At 51.5% G+C, this 18804-nt stretch overlaps 1 protein-coding gene across 5 annotated transcripts in view; it reads left to right on the top strand.

Annotated features, from left to right (window-relative positions):
- SCLY (selenocysteine lyase) overlaps positions 1–17847 on the top strand; it is a 33219-nt gene extending 15372 nt beyond the window's left edge. For all 5 annotated transcript variants that reach the window (XM_060625879.3, XM_060625874.3, XM_060625877.3 and 2 more), the window contains 8 exons: positions 2280–2407; positions 2614–2778; positions 3734–3840; positions 10340–10376; positions 12757–12840; positions 13436–13538; positions 15013–15088; positions 16720–17847. In XM_060625879.3, the coding sequence (XP_060481862.2) occupies positions 2280–2407; positions 2614–2778; positions 3734–3840; positions 10340–10376; positions 12757–12840; positions 13436–13538; positions 15013–15088; positions 16720–16894 (875 nt within the window). In that variant the 3' untranslated portion in view covers positions 16895–17847. The remainder of the gene's footprint in view (positions 1–2279; positions 2408–2613; positions 2779–3733; positions 3841–10339; positions 10377–12756; positions 12841–13435; positions 13539–15012; positions 15089–16719) is intronic.
- Positions 17848–18804: the final 957 nt, after the last annotated feature.

Below are 18804 nucleotides of genomic sequence, written 5' to 3'. Positions count from 1 at the left end.
TTTTTCAAGAACTAGAACAAACAATCCTAAAATCTGTATGGGATCAAAAAGGCCTCAAATAGCCCAAGCAATTTCGAGCAATTAGAACAAAACTAGAGGTAATACAACCCCAGCTTTCAAGATATACCACAGAGCTGTAGTGATCAAAACACTATGGTGCTGGTGCAAAATAGACACATAGGTCAATGGGCTAGAATAGAAAACCCACAACAGAAATCAACCCACAATTATATGGTCAATTAGTCTTTGACAAAGTAGGAGAGAAGATGACATGGGAAAGAGACATTCTCTTCAACAAATGGTGTTCGGAAATCTGGACAGCTACATGCAAAAGAACGACACTGGACCACTTTCTTACACCACACACACAAATAAACTCAAAACGGATTAAAGGCCTAAATGTGAGACCTGAAACCATAAAAATCCTAGAAGAGAGCACAGGCAGTAATTTCTTTGATGCCAGCCGTAGCAACTTCTTTCAATATATGTTTCTGAAGCAAGGGAAACAAAAGCAAAAATAAACTACTGGGACTACAACAAAATAAAAAAGACTTCTGCACAGTGAAGGAAATAATCAACAAAAGAAGAAAAATTGCCGAATGGGAGGAAATTTTGCAAATGATATTTCCAATAAAAGGTTAGTATTCAAAATATATAAAGAACTTATACAACTTAACATCAAAAAATCAAATAATTCAATTAAAAAATGGGCAGAAGACATGACAGACATTTCTCCATAGAAGATCTCCAGATGGCCGACACACGAAAAGATACTCGATATCACTAAATAATCAGGGAAATGCAAATCAAAACCTCCGTGAGATGTCGCCTCACGCCTGTCAGAATGGCTAAAATTAAAAATCACAAAAGCAACAAATGTTGGCGAGGATGTGGACAGAAAGGAACACTCATGCACTGTTGGTGGGAATGCAAACTGTGTAGCTACTGTGGGAAACGGTACGGAGGTTCCTCAAAAAATTTAAAATAGAATTACCACATGATCCAGTAATCACATTACTGGGTATTTACCCAAAGAATGTGCAAACCCTAATCTGAAAAAGTATAAGCACTCCTATGTTTGTTATGGCGTTATTTACAATAGCCAAGATATGAAAGCAGCCCAGTGCCCACTGATAGATGGACGGCAAAGATGTATATATACACCATGGAGTATTAGCCATAAACAATAATGAAACCTGGCCACTTGCAACAACATGGATGGAACTAGAGAGTATAATGCTAAATGAAACCAGTTACGCAGAGAAAGGCAAATACCATATGTTTTCACTCATACGTGGAATTTAGGAAAGAAAACAAACAAATTCAAAAAGACAAACCAAAAACAGACTCTCAACTATAGAGAACACACTGGTGGTTCCCCGTGGGCAGGTGGGTGGGGGGATGGGTGAAACAGGTGAAGGGGATTCATGAGCACGGAGTGATGTATAGAACTGTTGAATCACTACATTGTACACCTGCCACCAATATAACACTGTAGGTTAGTTACAGCGGAATTAAAATTTTTAAAAATTTTTTGAGAGACAGCATGCATGTATGTGCGAGCAGGGGAGGGGCAGAGAGAGAAAGAGAGAGGGAAGCCCAGTAGGCTCTGTCAGTACAGAGCTAAATCCCATGAACCGTGAGATCGTGACCTGAGCCGAAATCGAGAGTCGGACCCTGAACCCACCGACTGAGCCACCCAGGTGCCCCTAAGATAAATTTTTGTTAAACAAAGATGCCCTTGGGGCACCTGGGTGACTCAGTTGATTAAGCGTCCGAGTCTTGCTTTCTGCTCAGGTCATGATGTCATGGTTCGTGAATTCAAGCCCCACATCAGGCTTTGCACTGACAGTGCGGAGCCCGCTTGGGATTCTCTCTCCCTGTCTCCCTGTCCCTCCTCTGTCTCTTTCTCACCTTCTCTCCCTCTCCCTCTCCCTCTCTGTCTCTCTCAAAAATAAATGCATAAACTTAAAAACATAGGAGCGAAAAAAGATGCTCTCATGAGCTAAGAGCGATTACCTCCTCTTGGGCCCCTCCGGAGCTGCACGGGGAGTGTGTCCCACGGACGCTCAGCGACGGAAGCGGCATGAAAGGAGCCCTCAGGTTGGCTGTTTCTGGGCACCGTGATAACGGGTGGCTTATACTCCTCGATCGGTTTTGGAACTTTTACAATCGGTTACTTTTTAATGTGGAAATACTTCTGTTAAGCTGTATCTAAATGAACTTTCAGCAGAGGTTATTTCGTAAGATTAACCTCGGTCCTTGGGTCTTTTCCTCAGCGGTCACCTTTGTGCCGGTGTCCAAGGTGAGCGGGCAGGTGGAGGTTGAGGACATCCTGGCCTCCGTCCGCCCGGCCACGTGCCTCGTGACGGTCATGCTGGCCAATAATGAGACTGGCGTCATCATGGTGAGTTGTTTATCCTTTTAAGAAAACGTAGTGCGGGATGAAGGGAGCCCACGCTCTGCTTGATTTTCTCAGGCACCACACCTGGGGCCTCTTCCTCTCGTTTTTCTTGTTTGTCGCCTGTCCTCCTTCACGACTCTGTGTTTCTTTCACTGGGTTTTCATGAAATCAGAGCAACAGCCTCGACTGTTTCTTTTTCCCTGCTGCAGCCCATTGCTGAAATCAGTCAGCGAATCAAAGCCCTGAACCGGAAGCGGGCAGCTTCCGGACTGCCTGTCATTCTGGTGCACACGGACGCCGCGCAGGCCTTGGGGAAACGGCGCGTGGACGTGGAGGCTCTGGGCGTGGACTTCCTGACCATCGTGGGGCACAAGGTGCGTCCACAGAGGCCTCCTCCCCGCCGTGACCTCGAGGCTCACCTTAGAGCAGGGCCCACAGCGCCACTGATCATCCGTTTGTCATCCAGGGCGCCCGGGGGACATGGTGCAGCAGCCTGCGGCCCCTGCCCGCGGGGGCTAAAGAAGGGGGGCCAGCAGCAGCTGGAGTGCCGTTTGATGCGTGGCACAGGGGGGAGAATGGGGCAGGAGGGGCCCGCCAGGCAGGGCTGTGGGAGGGTACTGAGGGCTCAGGTGAGACATAAGGCAGGCGGCTTTAGCCAGGTAGTGAGTGTTCTCTGCCGTGGGCAGAGAGTGCCTGCAGACCCCTCGCCAGCCCACTCGTGTCCCCCGCCTCCGCCGCCCCGGGGACGGAAGAGGTGGGGTTCAAGACGTTGCCTTCTCTAACTTGATTGAAAGCGCGGCTCCTGAACGCAGAGGTTCAGCTCTTCTCTTTACGGTGGAAGAGAGAAACGTGAGCAGGGAACGCCCTTCTGAGGCTTTGCTCATCTTTCTGGCAGTGGACCGGAACCTCAAGTGGCTTTAATCCTCTATTTTGAAGCATGGTGCTCAGCTAGTTTCCAAAGGAGTATGTGTGCCGACTTGACGCCGTGGCTCTTAACTGATTTTTGCAAAATGATGATTCAAAAACGTGGAGTCGTACCCAGGAAAAGCCCTTGGCAATCTCTAGTTCCAGCCGCTCTCCTTTTATGAATTCTGTTCTGTGATGTGCAGTCAAGCTGTGTTGCCACTGGGCTGGGAACAGGAGTGCAGGCTCCGTCCTGGACCCCGAAGGCGATTTTGACTCCGGCACATTCAGAATGGTGACAGGTAGCACGGCTGTGGGGTTTACACACACGCAGGATTTCTCTGGGTGCCTCCAAGCACTCAGCACGTGTCCAGAGTAGGAACTCGGAAGGTTCTTGTTGAATAAATGACCGACCTTTCTTTCCAGTTCTATGGTCCCAGGATTGGAGCACTTTACGTCCGCGGACTCGGTGAACTTACCCCTCTGTACCCTATGCTGTTTGGAGGTGGACAGGAACGGAATTTCAGGCCAGGGTAAGATAGAAGGTTAATAGAAGTTTCTGACCTACTGGTGATGCTGTTGGTCTGTAGGGCGGTAACTTGTCTTTGTCTCTTGGAAGAACTGTAGTAGCCCATTCTCTGTCACTACTGAGTCAGAATTTGCCCCACTGATGGATTCTGCACTTAGGACTCCCAGATCTTTGGTCTCTATGGGGACGATTCAACACGGGAGCCCTCCTAACTGAGATGTACTGCTGTTCTCATGACCGTGGGATGAGCGGGGCTGCACAGAAGCACTTGTTTCCTTTCTGGCAGCTCCTGTGTCCCCGTGACACACAGTGGTACTTTAGCCAGGACCACACCTTTTATCAGAAATGCTAATAAGAAGAAACCAGAACATGGTGGTGGGTTCCTCGGGTCTTCTTTTGCGTCCTTTCTCCTGACTTAGAACTGATGAAGCCTGCAACCCAGAAACACCAATGGAAGTGTCAGCGAGGAAAAAGAAAACGTAAAGAAGAACTAAATGGAAATTTTAGAGCTAAAAACTACAGCAACCAAAGTCCGAAGCTCCGTGGATGGGCTCACCAGCAGGATAGGGGCACCAGAGGAAGGAGCCTGTGAACCGAAAGAGAACAACAGAGTTACCCAATCCAAACAGCAGGGAGGCAATAGACTGGAAAAAACTGAAACCATGCCTCAAGGACCTGTGGGACTATAACAGAAAATCTAGCATTCATTTCATTGGTGTCCCAGAACGAGAGGAGAAAGGGCGGGGATGAGAAAGAACTTGAAAAAAAAAAAATGGCTGAAAACTTCCCAAATTGGCAAGAGACATATACCTACAGATTCAGGAAGCTGAACAAACCCCAAGCAGGATGAACCAAAGGAAATCTATGCCAAGGCATATAGTTAAACTTCTGAAAATGAAAGTCAGAGTAAAAATCTTGAAAGCAGCTAGAGGGAAAAAAACTGACACCTTTCCTATAGAGTAAAAGTAATTCAAATGGCAGTGTATTTCTCATCAGAAACCCCGGGGGCCAGAAGGAAGTGATGCAATATGTTACAAGTGCAAAAAGCACTGTTGAGCCAGAATCCCGTACACGAGAAATACCCTTCAGGAACAAAGGGGAAAGCAAGACATTCTCAAGGAAAGGAAAGCTAGCAGAATTTGTCCTCCGAAGACCAGTGCTAAAAATGACAAAAGGGAGTTCTTTAAACAGAAAGGATATAGTAAAAAAAGGAAACTTGGAACATCGGAAAGGAAGGGAGGAAAGGGAAAGGAAGAGAAGGGAAGGGAAGGAAGCAAGCATGTTATGGGTAAATAAAATAGGCTTTCCTCTTGAGTTTTCTTAATTGTATTTGATGGCTGAAGCCAAAATGATAGCACTGTCTAATGTGGTTCAAAATATATGTGGAAGAAATATTTAGGATAATTATAAATGGGGGAGGGCTAAAAGGATGTAAATGGAGGTAAGGTTCTACTCACTGGAACATCTCAAAAATGTTCAAATAACCCACAGGGAGGTAGGAAAAAGAAAACAGAGAAATAAAAAATAGAATAAACAGAAAAAAAATTTTAATGGCAGACCTAAGCCCTAACATATTAATTACATTAAACGTAAGTGATCTAAATGTAGCAATTAAAAGACAGAGCTTGGCAGAGTGAATTTTTTAAAAAATTGACCTAACTATAGTTGAGCCTTGAACAAACAACACGGGTTAGTGGTGCCAACCCCTGCACAGTTGAAAATCTGCATGTAACTTTTTAAATTCCCCCCAAACTTAACTGCTAATAGCCTACTGTTGACTAGAAGTCTTACTGACAACATAAGCAGTCAATGCATATTTTGTATGTCACACGTATTATACAGTATATTCTCACAATACAGTATGCTAGCAAAAAGAAAATATGGCAAAATTATGAGGAGAAAATACATTTATAGTACTATAAAAAACCTGCATAAAAGTGGACGCATAGTGTTCAAACCTGTGTTGTTCAAGGGTCAAGTATATATGCTCTCTTTAAGAAACTCACTTCACGTATACTGATAGAGGCTGAAAATTAAAAAATGGAAAAATATGTATCAGACAAACCTTAATCAAAGGAAAGCAGGAATGGCTATATAACATTAGATAAAGGAGACTCTAGAGCAGATAAAATTACCAGAGACACAGAGGGGACATTATATAATGATTAAAGAGTTAGTCCACCAAGAAGTCCTAGCAATCCTAAATGTCAAAGCACTGCACGATAGAGCTGCAAAATAGTGTGAGGCAAAAACAGATTGAACTGAATGAAAAGAGAAATAGTCAACCCCCAATTGCACTTGGAGACGTCAACATCCTTCTCTCAACAACGGATACAACAACTAGACAAAAGTCAGCCAGGATATGGAAGAACTCAGTCATACCCAACAACCAACCGATTGAAGTGTTTAGTAGAACACTTCATCCAACAGCAGCAAAATATACATTCTTTACAAGTGCCATAGAATATATACTAAGATAGACTATGTTCTGTGCCATTAAACAAACCTCAATAAATTTCAAGAACTGAGGCACCCGGTGGTTCAGTCAGTTAAGCATCTGACTTTGGCTTGGATCGTGGTCTCACAGTTCTTGAGTTTGAGCCCCACATCTGTGCTGATGGCTCGGAGCCTGGAGCCTGCTTTGGATTCTGTGTCTCCCTCTCTCTCTGCCCCTCCCCCACTCATGCTGTGTGTCTGTGTCTCCCAAAAATAAAACATTTTTTAAAATTAAAAAAAAAAAAAAACTACTACAATTCACTTAATATGGGAGTAGATCATTTAAATAGCTTTATAATTATTAGGAAAAGGAGATTCATTTTGTAATTTAAAAAAATTTTTTTTAATGTTTATTTTTGAGAGAGACAGAGACAGAATGCGAGTGGGTTAGGGGCAGAGAGAGAGGGAGACACAGAATCCAAAGCAGGCTCCAGGCTTCCAGCTGTCAGTGCAGAGCCTGACGTGGGGCTTGAACCCACGAGCCGTGAGATCGTGACCTGAGCTGAAGTCGGACGCTCAACCAACTGAGCCACTCAGGCGCCCCCATTTTGTAACTTTAAACCCCCCCAAAAATAAATCTCCAGGGCCAGATAGTTTCATGAGAGAATTCTGCCAAACATTTAATGAATTAACACCTTTTCTATGCAGTCTCTTCTAGAAAAGTGGAGGAAGGAACATTTCCCCAATTCGTTTCATGAATTTATACCCAAACCAGACAAAGGTGGTATAAAAAAAAAAACTATGGACCAGATATCCCTCATGAATTCAGATGCAGAAATCTTGAACAAAATATTAGCAAATGGAATTCAGCAATATATAAAAATAATACACACACCACGATAAAATGGAGTTTGTTCCAGGAATTCAAGGCTGGTTCAGTATTCAAAAATCAATCTATGCAATATAGCATAGTAAAGAAAAATAACATCATTTAATGTAGAAAAAGCATTTAACAAAATTCAACATTTATTCATTAAGAAGTCTCACAATGATATGACCAGAGAACTTCTTCAGTTTGAAAAGGGCATTTACAAGAAAATCTACAGCTAACATCATACTCAGTAGTCAAAGCCTGAATGTTTTACCCCTATAATCAGGAACAATCTGGGGATGTTCACGCTTACCTCTTTTTCAACAGTTCTGGAAGTTCTAGTCAGTGCAGAAGGCAAGAAAAGGAAATACGAGGGATACAGATTGGAAAGGAAGAGGTAAAACTGTCCCTATTTATAGTCTCTGTAGAAAATCCCAAGAAGTATATAAGAAAACGCCTAAGACTGATAAGTGAATTCAGCAAGATCACAGGTTACAATACAAACATACAAAAATCAACTATATTTTTATACATTGGTAATGAACATATGGACAACAAAATTAACAAATACAATATCATTTATAATCACTCAAAAATAGAAAGCTAACAAAATGTGTACAGGACTTGTAAGCCAATAACTTGTAAGTCAATAACCACAACGTGGATAAAAGAGAGCAAAGATCTAGATAAGTGGAGAGATATACTCTGTTCATGGATCAAAAGACTCAGTATATAAAGATGTCAATTCTCCCCAAACTGGTAAATGTTTAGTCCAGTCTCTAACAAAAACCCAGCAAGTGAACCAATGGAACAGAATAGATACAATCAGAAATATGCCGAAATGATTTTTGGCAAAGATACAAACGTAATTCAGCGGAGGAAAGATTCTCTTTCAACAGATGGTGCTAGAACAATTAGACATCCTTGGTCAGGAAACCACGCTCCATCTAAGTCTCACACCTTATAAAATATTAACTCAAGATACATGATGAACTTAATGTAAAACATAAAACTATAAAACTTTCAGAAAACAAAAACAGGAAAACATCTTCAGGCTCTAGGGCTCAGCAAAGAGATCTTAGACTTGATACCAAAAGTATCCATAAAAAGGAAAATTGATAAACTGAACTGCATCGAGATTTAAAACTTTCACCCTGCAAAAGACTTTGTTAAGAGGATGAAAAGACAAGCTGTGCACTGGGAGAATAGGTTCTCAAATGATGGCTTCAACAAAGGATTAGTATCTAGTATATATAAAAAACACTCAAAATTCAACAGCCCAAAACCCCAAACAATTCAGTCAAAAAATGGGCGAAAGACATAAACAGGCATTTCACTAAAGAAGATACACAGACAGCAAAGAAGCACATGAAATGATAATCAACATCGTTAGCTATTACGGAAATGCAAAAGAAAACTTCAGTGAGCATCATCCGACACCTATCAGCATGGCTAAAACAAAACCCTGTGACAACACCGAGTGCTGAGAGTACAGAGACACGGCATCACTCATACGCGGCTGATGGGAGTTTGAAGTGGTCCACCCGCTCTGGAAAACAGCCTGGCAGTTTCTTTTAAAATTAAATATGCACCCATCATACAACCTAGGAATTTCACTCCTGGACATTCATCCCAGAGAATGAACACTTGTATTTACACAAAAATCTGTACACGAGTGTGTATAGCAGCTTTGTTTATAATAGCCCCAAAGTGCCAACAACCCAGATGTCCATTAATGAGTGAATGGCCTAAAAGGCTGTGGCACATCTGTACTGTGGACACTACCCAGTAACGAGAAAGAATTCACTCTTGATACACAACGACAGCCCAGAATCTCCGGCGAATTATGGTGTATGAAAAAAGCCAACGCCCCAAAGTTATAGCTCTCTAATTCCATTTATAGAACATTCTGAAAATGACAAAATTAGAGGTGGCGGACAGATTAGCAGTTGCCAGGAGTTAAGGAAGCAGTGGGGCTGCAGGGAGGCTGGTCTGGTTACAAAAGGCCAACGGGGGGACCTTTGTGGCAGAAATGTTCTGTATCTTATCCGTATCCTGGTTGTGATCTTGTGCTATAGTGTTATTAGGGCAAAGCTGAGTGACAGAATGCCTCTATAGTATTTCTTATAACCACATCTGACTCTACATTCTCTTAAAAAAAAAAAAAAAGTTTAAAAAAAAAAAAGGGCAGAAAGTCAGGTGTTCTGGAAGCTCAGTAGGTGGACAGGGAGGGGGAAGCAGGGTTTGCATTGCTCTAGATGGAGGGTAGAGGGCTAACCGAACGCCCTGAGGGAGGGAAGGCTCCAGGTTCTACAGGGGGCCCTGACTCTTCCACGTGGGCAGCCCCTGCCCAGGCAGTTGCAGGTGGTAGGCCTCTGAGAGGTGCTCTTGGTCTGGACGAGCTGCCCTACAGGTGAGTGGGGTGAGGTCTAAAGAGGGAATGTCCCGGACCTTCCCCAGGTGTCAGAGCCCGTCTCCGGGGACACAACTGACCAATAAACTTGTCAAAGGGAGCTCAGCAGGGTCACGTTACCTGTACTACCCTGCGCTTCGAGTTCACTTGTCCCCTTATCTACTGGGCAGCAAGCAGCCGCCAGCCCCAAATGTTTACGAAAACTTTGTGTAGCCAAAACTTAAAATTAAGAAAACTAATAAGTTAATGAAAATAGAGCAAAGAGTTCTGCTTTTAGCTTGTTAGATCTGAGCGAGAGCCACCCGCCTGCAGGGGCCCTCCTGTCCCTCTCCTGCACACACACAATCTCTAATAACAAAGGATTCGTCCCGTATGATAGTTGAGAGGCTTCAGCTGAAGGGAGCAGTGTTGAGCTGAGGTCTTTGGACCCCTGCCTGGTTCGACAGGGAGGCCCAAAGAGGCAGGCCCTGGGGTCTGCAGTTGGAGGAGGGGTCTCTCCTGGGTGGGAAGAGGATCCAGACAGAATGGTCACTGCGGACACCCAACATAACATTGCCCAAGATGGGCCGTGTCAACTGGGACTGGACCGGGAGTGTCCACATGGAGGGTTTGGGGGCCTACGGCTGCCACTGAGGCAGCCACATGGCACGTGTCTAGGAAAAATGTTGGTGTAATTTTGTTTTTATTTTAATTCATGACTTCTGCAGACAGGATTCCTTCCTGGGACACTTGCTAGTTGCTTTGCATGGAAATAGGATTGAATGAATCCCTTGTCTCTTACAGGACAGAGAACACCCCAATGATTGCCGGCCTTGGGAAGGTAAGCCTTGCTGAGCTTGGACAGGTGAAGCGGGTGCTTTGTCTCATGTGTGGGAAAACCTGAGTCTTGCTCCAGGGGTGTCCCCTTTACTCCCCCATGCACAACACCCCGACACCTGATGTGGTGCAGGGCGGGGAGGCTTCCACAGGGGACAATTCTGGGGCACCAGCTGGGTGTCCTACAGTTTAACTCAACTCTAACACTGTCCACCTGGAGATGGCGTCAGACCCTGCAGGCCAAGTGCTCAGGCCCCCAAGACTGCCCCCACCAGCCCCACGTCACACGCCAGTTGTCAGTCCCAGCAGCCAGCTATAGATCTGAGGTTCCCGTGACCCCCTCCTCGGGTTCAGTTAGTTTGCCAGAACGGCTCACAGAAGTTACAGAAACACTTTGCTGACTAGATTATTGGTTGAGTGTGAAAGGATGTGATGAAGGAGACACATCCGGACGGAAGAGACGCGCAGGGCGAGGTGTGGGGGAGGTGCTATCCCAGCAGCACCTGCATGTGTTCAGCAACCCGGAAGCTCTCTAGACCCACGCTATTGGGATTTTTGTGAGGCTCTGATCAGTCCTTCACTCCATGTTTAGCGCCCCCCCCCCCACCCCCTCTGGAGAACGTGTAGCGGGGTGAAAATTCCAAGCCTCTAATCATGACTCAGTGACCAGTGCCCTCCCAGAGCCCACCCGGAGTCTCCACGTTAGAATAAAAGATACTCGTATCTCCTGGGAAATCCCGAGGGGTTTAGGAACGCTGTGTCAAGAACCGAAGTCTAAATACTAGAACAAGAGGTGCTCCTAGCTCTTATCACTTAGGAAATCACAGGGGTCTCAGGAGCTCTGTGCCGGGACCCAGGCACTGAGGCCTATTTTTTTCCATCATCTCATGATCTGTTTCCCCAGGACTTTGGGAGAGATCATGTTCATGAGCCCAATAAATGGACTGATGTTAGAAAAAGCCTCAAATTATTTTCATCATCCCGGAAGTATACTTTCTGAGTTCTGTGGAGTGGGTTGCACGTGCTTAGCATTGAAAGCGAAAAGCTCTTTCCTCAAGCCTCCGCTGATAATGAGAAATATAGTCATGTCTTCACAGCAGAGGCCAATGGTCAGGCCCACAGGTTTGCTGGGCCCCCGGGCCGCCCCGGCACCCCCCTGGTTGTCCTTTCAGGGTGGCGTTTGCAGCAGGAGATCCCATATGCTGGCACCTCAGCTCCCTGCTGCAGCTGCACCTTTGCCCGCATTCTCTGAGTGTCCCCCCTCTCCCGGCCCAGGACCCACTCCCTGGAGATGACTCCCAGGCCGGTCCGGGTGTCCCCCTGGCTTCCCTCCCTTCCTGTGCACTTCCCGAGGAACCGCCCCTCCTGCCTGTGTCCTCCGTGCACCTCCTCCTGTGTCTCTCCACTAGAATGTTCCCAGCTTTCCAGACTGCCTTTCCCGCCGCCCTGCAGCCTCCTCCCCAGCCTTCCCACCGCCATACGGCCTGCCGGCCAACCTCCTGATGCCCCCCAGCCTCCTCTCCACAACTAACATCGCCCTCGGGGCTCTCCCCCTGTCCTGCAGCTCCACCACCAGCCTGTGCTCAGGGCTTTGAACTTGGCATCTCAGGGCAGGTCCTGACCTTTCTCCTGAGAGACCCACATCCCCCACTGCTTACTTGGCATTCCCGCTGGGTGGGCACACGCGTCTCCTCCCTGGCTCCCCTCCCTCTCCATGGTGCCTGCCGCCATCCAGCACCTCATTGGAGAAATCTAGGAGATGCCTTGTCCTGCCTGGTCCTCGTCCCCTGCACCTGATGAGCAGCCAGTGAGTCCTGCGTCCTGTCTCCACAATATACTGAGGTCTGCGGCCTGTGCGTCTCCAGGGCCTACCCGTCTGGACTGGGTCATCCCCATCTGTAGTCTGCACTTAGCTCCTGATCCTGTCTGTCTTGGGCACCCCGGCCTTGTCCCCCTCCGTCACTCTGTGCTGGGAACACACCTGCCCCTCCCTCTCCCTCTGCTGTGGCGGTGAACACCCTCACTCTGTGCACAACCCCCCCCCCCCCCCCCCCCGTCTGCATGATGCTGTCCTCGTCTCTGGAACGGAGCTGCTGGAACCGGCAGGATCTCTGGTGCCGGGAGGTGTCAGGCAGGGCCTGATAACGTAAATTCCTGTTGAACAGGTGAAGATAACTCTTCCCAAGCACATATCCTGGCCCCGGCACACGGTCGCACTCAGTAAACATGATCTATTCCTGATGTTGCAGAAAATGAGCACTGTGAGGAAATGTCACTTCTCTGTTATCAGTAAACCTCACCTCCGCTCTTGAAGGCTGCTTTATTCTCCTTTGTTCTAGGACAACTGAGCATACTTTTTCCCTCTGCTGTTCCTGTGTCCCCAGGCTGCGGAGCTGGTGACCAAGAACTGGGAGGCTTACGAGGCCCACATGAGAGACGTTCGCGACTACCTGGAGGAGAGGCTGCTGGTGAACCCCGGGATCCGCGGGGACGGGGTTGGGGGCGGGGCTGTGAGCCCGAGATCCGCGGGGGCGGGGCTGTGAGCTAGGGGGTCATGAGACGGGGTTGGGGGTGGGGCTGTGAGCGCGGGATCCGCGGGGGCGGGGCATGCGGTCAGTCCCATCCTTCCCCGGTTGAGCTTGAGGGTGGAGGTCGTCGCCACCCCAGGCAGCAGACAGGGCAGGGGGTGACTGGATCAGGGGGCTTTGAAGACAATCGGGGGAGGTTGGAGGACAGAAGCCCGAGTCTAACCACCCCCCCCCCCCCCCCACCATGGGCTCTAGGCCTGTGGGCCGGTCTCGGCCGCCGCGTGTGGGAAATGCCACAGAACTAGTGTATCTGGGGATTGCACGGGGAAGAGCCACCGTATTCAGAACTTTTTGTCCTTGTTAACTTTGCTTACCAGTTTCCGTAACTATTATGGGTCGCTGCTTATTGATGAAATCATTATTTTATGTGACGAGGTTGGGATTTTGTCTTCCAGAAAAGGCTCAAGGTCAAACGTTGATGGGGGTGGGGGGAGGGGCTTTGAGACCTCCTTTGAACACCCCGTTAATTTTTCAGGCTGAATTTGACAAGCAGAGAATCCATCTGAACAGCCGCTTTCCAGGGACTGAGCGACTTCCCAACACCTGCAACTTTTCCATCCGGGGACCCCAGCTCCAAGGTGAGCAGGGTCTGTAGGTCCCGCGTGGGGTGGTGGGCGCGGTGGGAGCAGAGGGGCTGCGCCCAGCACTTGGTGCCCCGGCCAGTGCGGGGCACCGGGAGCAGCACAGCCTTGCTGTCCCCAGGAGGCTGGGCCCCTGTGCGCCGCTTCCTGCTCTCCCTGCCTGGGCTCACTGCTCTGGGCAGGCGGCACCCCGGGCGCAGCGCCCGCCCCAAGCTGATGGGGAATGAGGTGACAGGGACTAGGCTTTAGATCGGCTCGTCCATTTCTGTCAGCAGGTTTGACACAATATCTTATGAGGATAAGGGAGAGGAGAGGGGTCAGCTTTAAAATTTGGCTCAGAGTCAGGACGAAGTGCACGTCTGTGGGGTTCGTTCGTTCCTGCGATGACAGGTCTCCCCTGCTGGAAACCCAGGGATGAAAATCAGGCCTGGCTCCCCCAGTGCCCTGAGGCCAGTTCCAGGGCGCTGACCTGCCTTGTTTCCCAGCACAGGGGAGCCTCTTTGCAGAGCAGTCCTGACTATGTAGGGAGGAGGTGGTTGCCCCCTGGGCAGGGAGGAGCACAGCCCTTCTGCACCATGTAGGGGGGTGGCTGCACTATGTAGGGGGACGGGGGCGCACAGCCGTGACCACAGCGGATGGGAACCTGGGCTGGATGCTTTCTCGCTGCGAAGGAGCCTAGGCTGTTGGCTGCCTCTCCGGCTCGCCTTGCTGTGGGAAAGAAAGTTCCTGTCACCTTCCCCATTTTTGGGGGGCAGATGTACTGTATTCAGTGATGACCTATGTTAATTTAAATGAGACAGATTTTTTTTTTTAATGTTTATTTATTTTTGAGACGGAGAGAGACAGAGCATGAGCAGGGGAGGGGCAGAGAGAGGGGGAGACACAGAATCCGAAGCAGGCTCCAGGCTCCGAGCTGTCAGTGCAGAGCCTGATGCGGGGCTCGAACTCAGAGACTGCAAGATCATGACCTGAGCCGAAGTCGGACGCTCAACCAACTGAGCCCCCCAGGTGCCCGAGATTGTTTTTTTAATTAAGTCAGTAGATTTATTATTTTAATTTCTGTGCTTACAAAAGAAAAGGAAGTGCCTTCCTTAATAAAGCCACCCCCCTGGGTGGCTCCACCTCCAGAAAACACACATGTTACGTTGAAGTGTTACTACCGGCAAGTGTTACTATTAAGGAAGGCAGCTGCTGAGAATTCTGAGCATCCTTCCTGGGCACTTGATCGGAAGTAACGTTTCAAGGGCAGTTTTATGAGGCAGCATCGTGTGCGAGAGGAGCCATTTTCTCTGGGTTTTGCTGCCCGGTCACCTAGGATGAGAGGGTCCTGTGCCCTGGAACCACCCCCCCCCCCCCCCCCCGGTGGCCTGAGGGAGGTGGCCTCAAAGCGTGGCAGGAGGGCCGAGAAGAGGTGGACAGGTGGGGCCCACCTGCACCATCCGCCTCAGAGCCGCGTGCCGTGTCTCCGCAGGCCGTGTGCTGTTGGCACAGTGCAGGACGCTGCTGGCCAGTGTGGGGGCCGCCTGCCACTCGGACCAGGTAGATCGGTAAGTGTTCCGGGTGCCGGGCCGCGGTGTCCAGGGCGCATCCAGCAGCCAGGACGGGCCACTGGGCCTGGGGTTTCCAGAGCTGCGCAGCCAACGGGGACACAAAAAGTGGCCAGACGCCGCAGGGCCGAGGGGAGGAGGGGAAACTGCAGCCTAAGGGAGGTCGCGAGGGAGGGAAGGGGCAGGGCAGGCCGCAGGAGCTCCCTTCGTCCTCAGAAAGTGGGGGTCTTCTGAAGGGTTGAGACAGGCCTGTGGACACCTGTCTGGTGCAGGGGGATTACAGGACAGCAGGCCCAGGCAGGCAGCCAAGGCTGAGGCAGGAGGGGACAACTGTGGGGCCCGGGCATCGGCGGCAGTGGCCGGACCCCGGTGGAGGAGGAGCAGGGGTTCGGCTTCCCACTTGCCGTGAGTGGGGGTGGGGGGTCGGGCCGCAGAGGCGGGCGCAGTGCTGGAGAGACAGAGCAGAGCCGTGGTCAGCAGCGGGGTGTCACAGAGTCTGTGGCTGCACACGTGAGCTTGAGCGCGGCAGGCCAGAGCTCTCCTGAGGGCTGCGTGGGGATGACAGGGCCTCCTGGGGGCCTCAGAGCCCTGCAGGGGGCACTGCATGAGGGCAGGTGGGGCCAGGGGCCGGCATGTGGCAGCCAGAGTGAATGTCAGGAGCAGTGAGGCCGGCCGGTGTGGAGTGCAGAAGGGGGGCGCAGGGGGCTGCCCCTTACCAAGTGCTCCCGTAGTCGTGGCTCAGGGTGCTCCCCACAGCCCTCAAGAAAGGATCTGAGTGGCCCATTCCCCAGATGAAGAAACTGAGATAGCCCCAAGATGAGGGGGAGGGGAGTGAGGAGGATGAGGAGGGGCCGACAGCATAGCAGGTAAGGGACATGTGTCCAGGGTGGCCCCTGCGAGGGTGGGAGGGGTGGAGGCAGCTGCTCACTGCCCCCTGGCCGTGCCCTTCGGGAACAGGAAGTGACGCCACCCAGCCAGGGGAGGGCCAGGAGCCAAGAGCCGTGAGCTGTGTCACCTCTCACCTGCATGGACCCTTGGTGACCAGGGGCGATGGAAGTCACCCCTTCCACATAGTCACCCCTGTGCACGAGGGGTGTTTATCTGGACGGTTTTCAGGGCACCGTATGTGACAGGGACTCCTGGGACTGTGCGTGTGGGAGACCCATGGGCCCCGAACAGTGAACCCTCCAGAGCGAAGGGCTCCGGAGCTGCCCTACGAGTGGTTTCTAAACTCTGAAAACGCTGGTGGGGCCCCGTGTGCCAGGGCCTGGCGCTGGGGGCTGTGGAAAAGACAGCCCCCGCCTCTCGGCTCTCGCCTCTCGGTGCGGCCGCGTGTCTCCCCAGAGACCTGTCACTCTCCTCGAGGATGAGAAGCCCTGTGTCCCAGGTGCTTGGGCCGTCTTGGTGCCCGCCTACCCTGGGGCCGATGGGCCGTGTGGAGCCCGAGCGCCAGCGGTGGGCCCGGAGGTGCTTGGCAGAGAGGGGAGCAGGTCTATGCAGCCCCAAGTCGGGGAGCCGGCCGGGAGCAGAAGGGGCAGGGTCCCTCCCCGAGCCCCCAGGAGCACAGGAGAGCCTCTCCTCCAGCGGCTGACGCCAGCTCTCCCCACCCCCACCCCCACCCCCACCCCCAGGCCATCCCCAGTGCTGCTGAGCTGCGGCATCCCCTTCGACGTGGCCAGGAACGCGCTCCGGCTCAGCGTGGGCCGCAGCACCACCAGGGCCGAGGTGGACCTCGTCGTGCAGGACCTGAAGCAGGCCGTGGCCCGGCTGGAGGGCCCGCCTGGCGCCAGGGGCGCCTCATCATAGGAAGCCCTTCGCGGGCACAATGCAGACGTCTCCCGTCTTAATCCGTGCAAGTCTTCACTTTGTCCCGGAGAGCCTGACACAGCGACTGGCCTGTGCGTGCGTGTGTGCGCGTGCGCGCGTGTGTGTGTGCCTGCATGCGTGCGCGTGAGGCCTTCAGGCCTCCTCCCCTGTCCTCGGGTCGGGCAGACCCCACAGGTGCTCACAGGCCCAGGACACAGACGCCTGTGCGGGACTGTCACCGTCACTGCTGCCCGGTGGCCTCGATTGAGGTGGAGACGTTTCGGCCACGTGCTCCCCCGTGGGAAGTGGGGTGAGCCGTTTTTATCCAGAAGACAGATCCTAGTATCTATAAGCGATTGTCGGTCGTATCATGAGAATAGGAAACCTGATTTTTGCTGCAGTCACAGCCTCCCCTACGTGTTTGCACAGTAGTCGTCTGTGTGCCCTCCCCTCGTGCCCAGGGCCCTCTGCAAGCCCTTGCTCGACAGGTGCGGGCCCCCCGAAGGTCAGGCCCCACTCCCTGCTCCGCGTCCTCCTGCTTCCCCATCCCGCCTGTCCCTCAGCCCTCCGGCCACTGCGCCCCTCCCTGCACCTCCCCCCCACACCTCCCTGCACACAGCCCTCAGGCCCCACTCTTTTCCTTTCGGTCAGTTACTCAGGGTTTCAGCTCGGACGTGGGCGCGACTGGGCTTGGGGTCATTCCTGAGCAGTGGGAGTCAGTCTGGCCCCGGCTCCGCCCGCGTCGTAATCTCATCCACGGAAGGATGCTTTTATTGTCACAAGTGCTCCACGCCTCAGCGCTCAGGCTCCTGGAGACACTTAACACAGGAGTGATTTTTTAACTGAATAAACGCTTGTAACGTGTGGCTTCAAGGTGTAAAGAGCTACGTGATGACATTGAGGCCACAGTTGTCAGAAATTAAGTGAACTAATAAAATATTTCAGTGCTTGTGTGAGGCGTTTTGTGGTTTCTCTAGCAGGTGTTTTCTCTGGGGTTCATAGCGTGTCTGAGCCGGCCGCGGAGGCGGAGTTGGAGGGTTGGGCAGTGACCCCAATTTGTCACCATATGATTAGGCTTCAGCTTAAGAAATTCAGCTTGAGATTGTGTGTCTGGGGGCCCTTAAGAACAGGTCACTAAAGTTGAGCGTCCTGCTGCCTCTGGGCAGAGGCCTCGGTGACCCCAATTTGCCCAGCGAGAAACGAAGGGTGTCCAGCCCCAGTGAAGAGAGCAGTCTGGGAAAGACGCGTGGCAGCTCAGACTGCCCTGCGGACCCCCAGCTGCAGCCCCAGAGACTCGGTCGCTGCGGCTGGGGACTGGGCTGAGCCGGGGGCCCCGAGACCCTCGCTCACCTGGGAGGCCTTCCTGTGCAGTGTCACAGCCCTGTGCCCCTTGCTGGCTCTGCAAAGCTGCTGTACCCCAGAGGTTCCTGGAGCCTCCGAGGTCTAAGGCCAGCTGAACGCCCTCGGCTCCCTGGGTGAAGACGTGGCCAGAACGTGCAGACTCCAGCTCGCGTGCTGGTAAGTGGCCCAGAGAGGGCCCCACTGTGAAGAGCGGAATCTCTCGGGTGGCCTCTCCCCCACGCCCCTGGGCCAGCACAGCCTCAGGCTGCTGCCCGGACCCGAGGAAGCAGATGCTGGGGAGCCTTCCCCCTTCTTGGAGGGACACGTGTAACTGTGAACACACACCAGATGCAGGAAGTCCATCTCGGGACGAGGGACGGCGCACAGCTCCTTAGTGCTGGTTCCGAGGGACAAACGGGCACCGTCCAGCCGCGGGACGGTAGCCGCCGGACCCGGACCCTTCCCCTGGGCCCCGGGCCCTCCGCCCACCGCAGCTCTGGGCACCGTGGGAGTGGCTTGGGTAGTCCCCACAGCCTGCCCCCCCTCCCCGCACCCCCCTGCCGCCTCCC

Source organism: Panthera onca, chromosome C1 (assembly GCF_046562875.1).
Source record: "Panthera onca isolate mPanOnc1 chromosome C1, mPanOnc1 haplotype 2, whole genome shotgun sequence".
In the NCBI taxonomy this organism is placed as follows: Eukaryota; Metazoa; Chordata; class Mammalia; order Carnivora; family Felidae; genus Panthera; species Panthera onca.
This window is presented reverse-complemented; position numbering and strand designations above follow the sequence as displayed.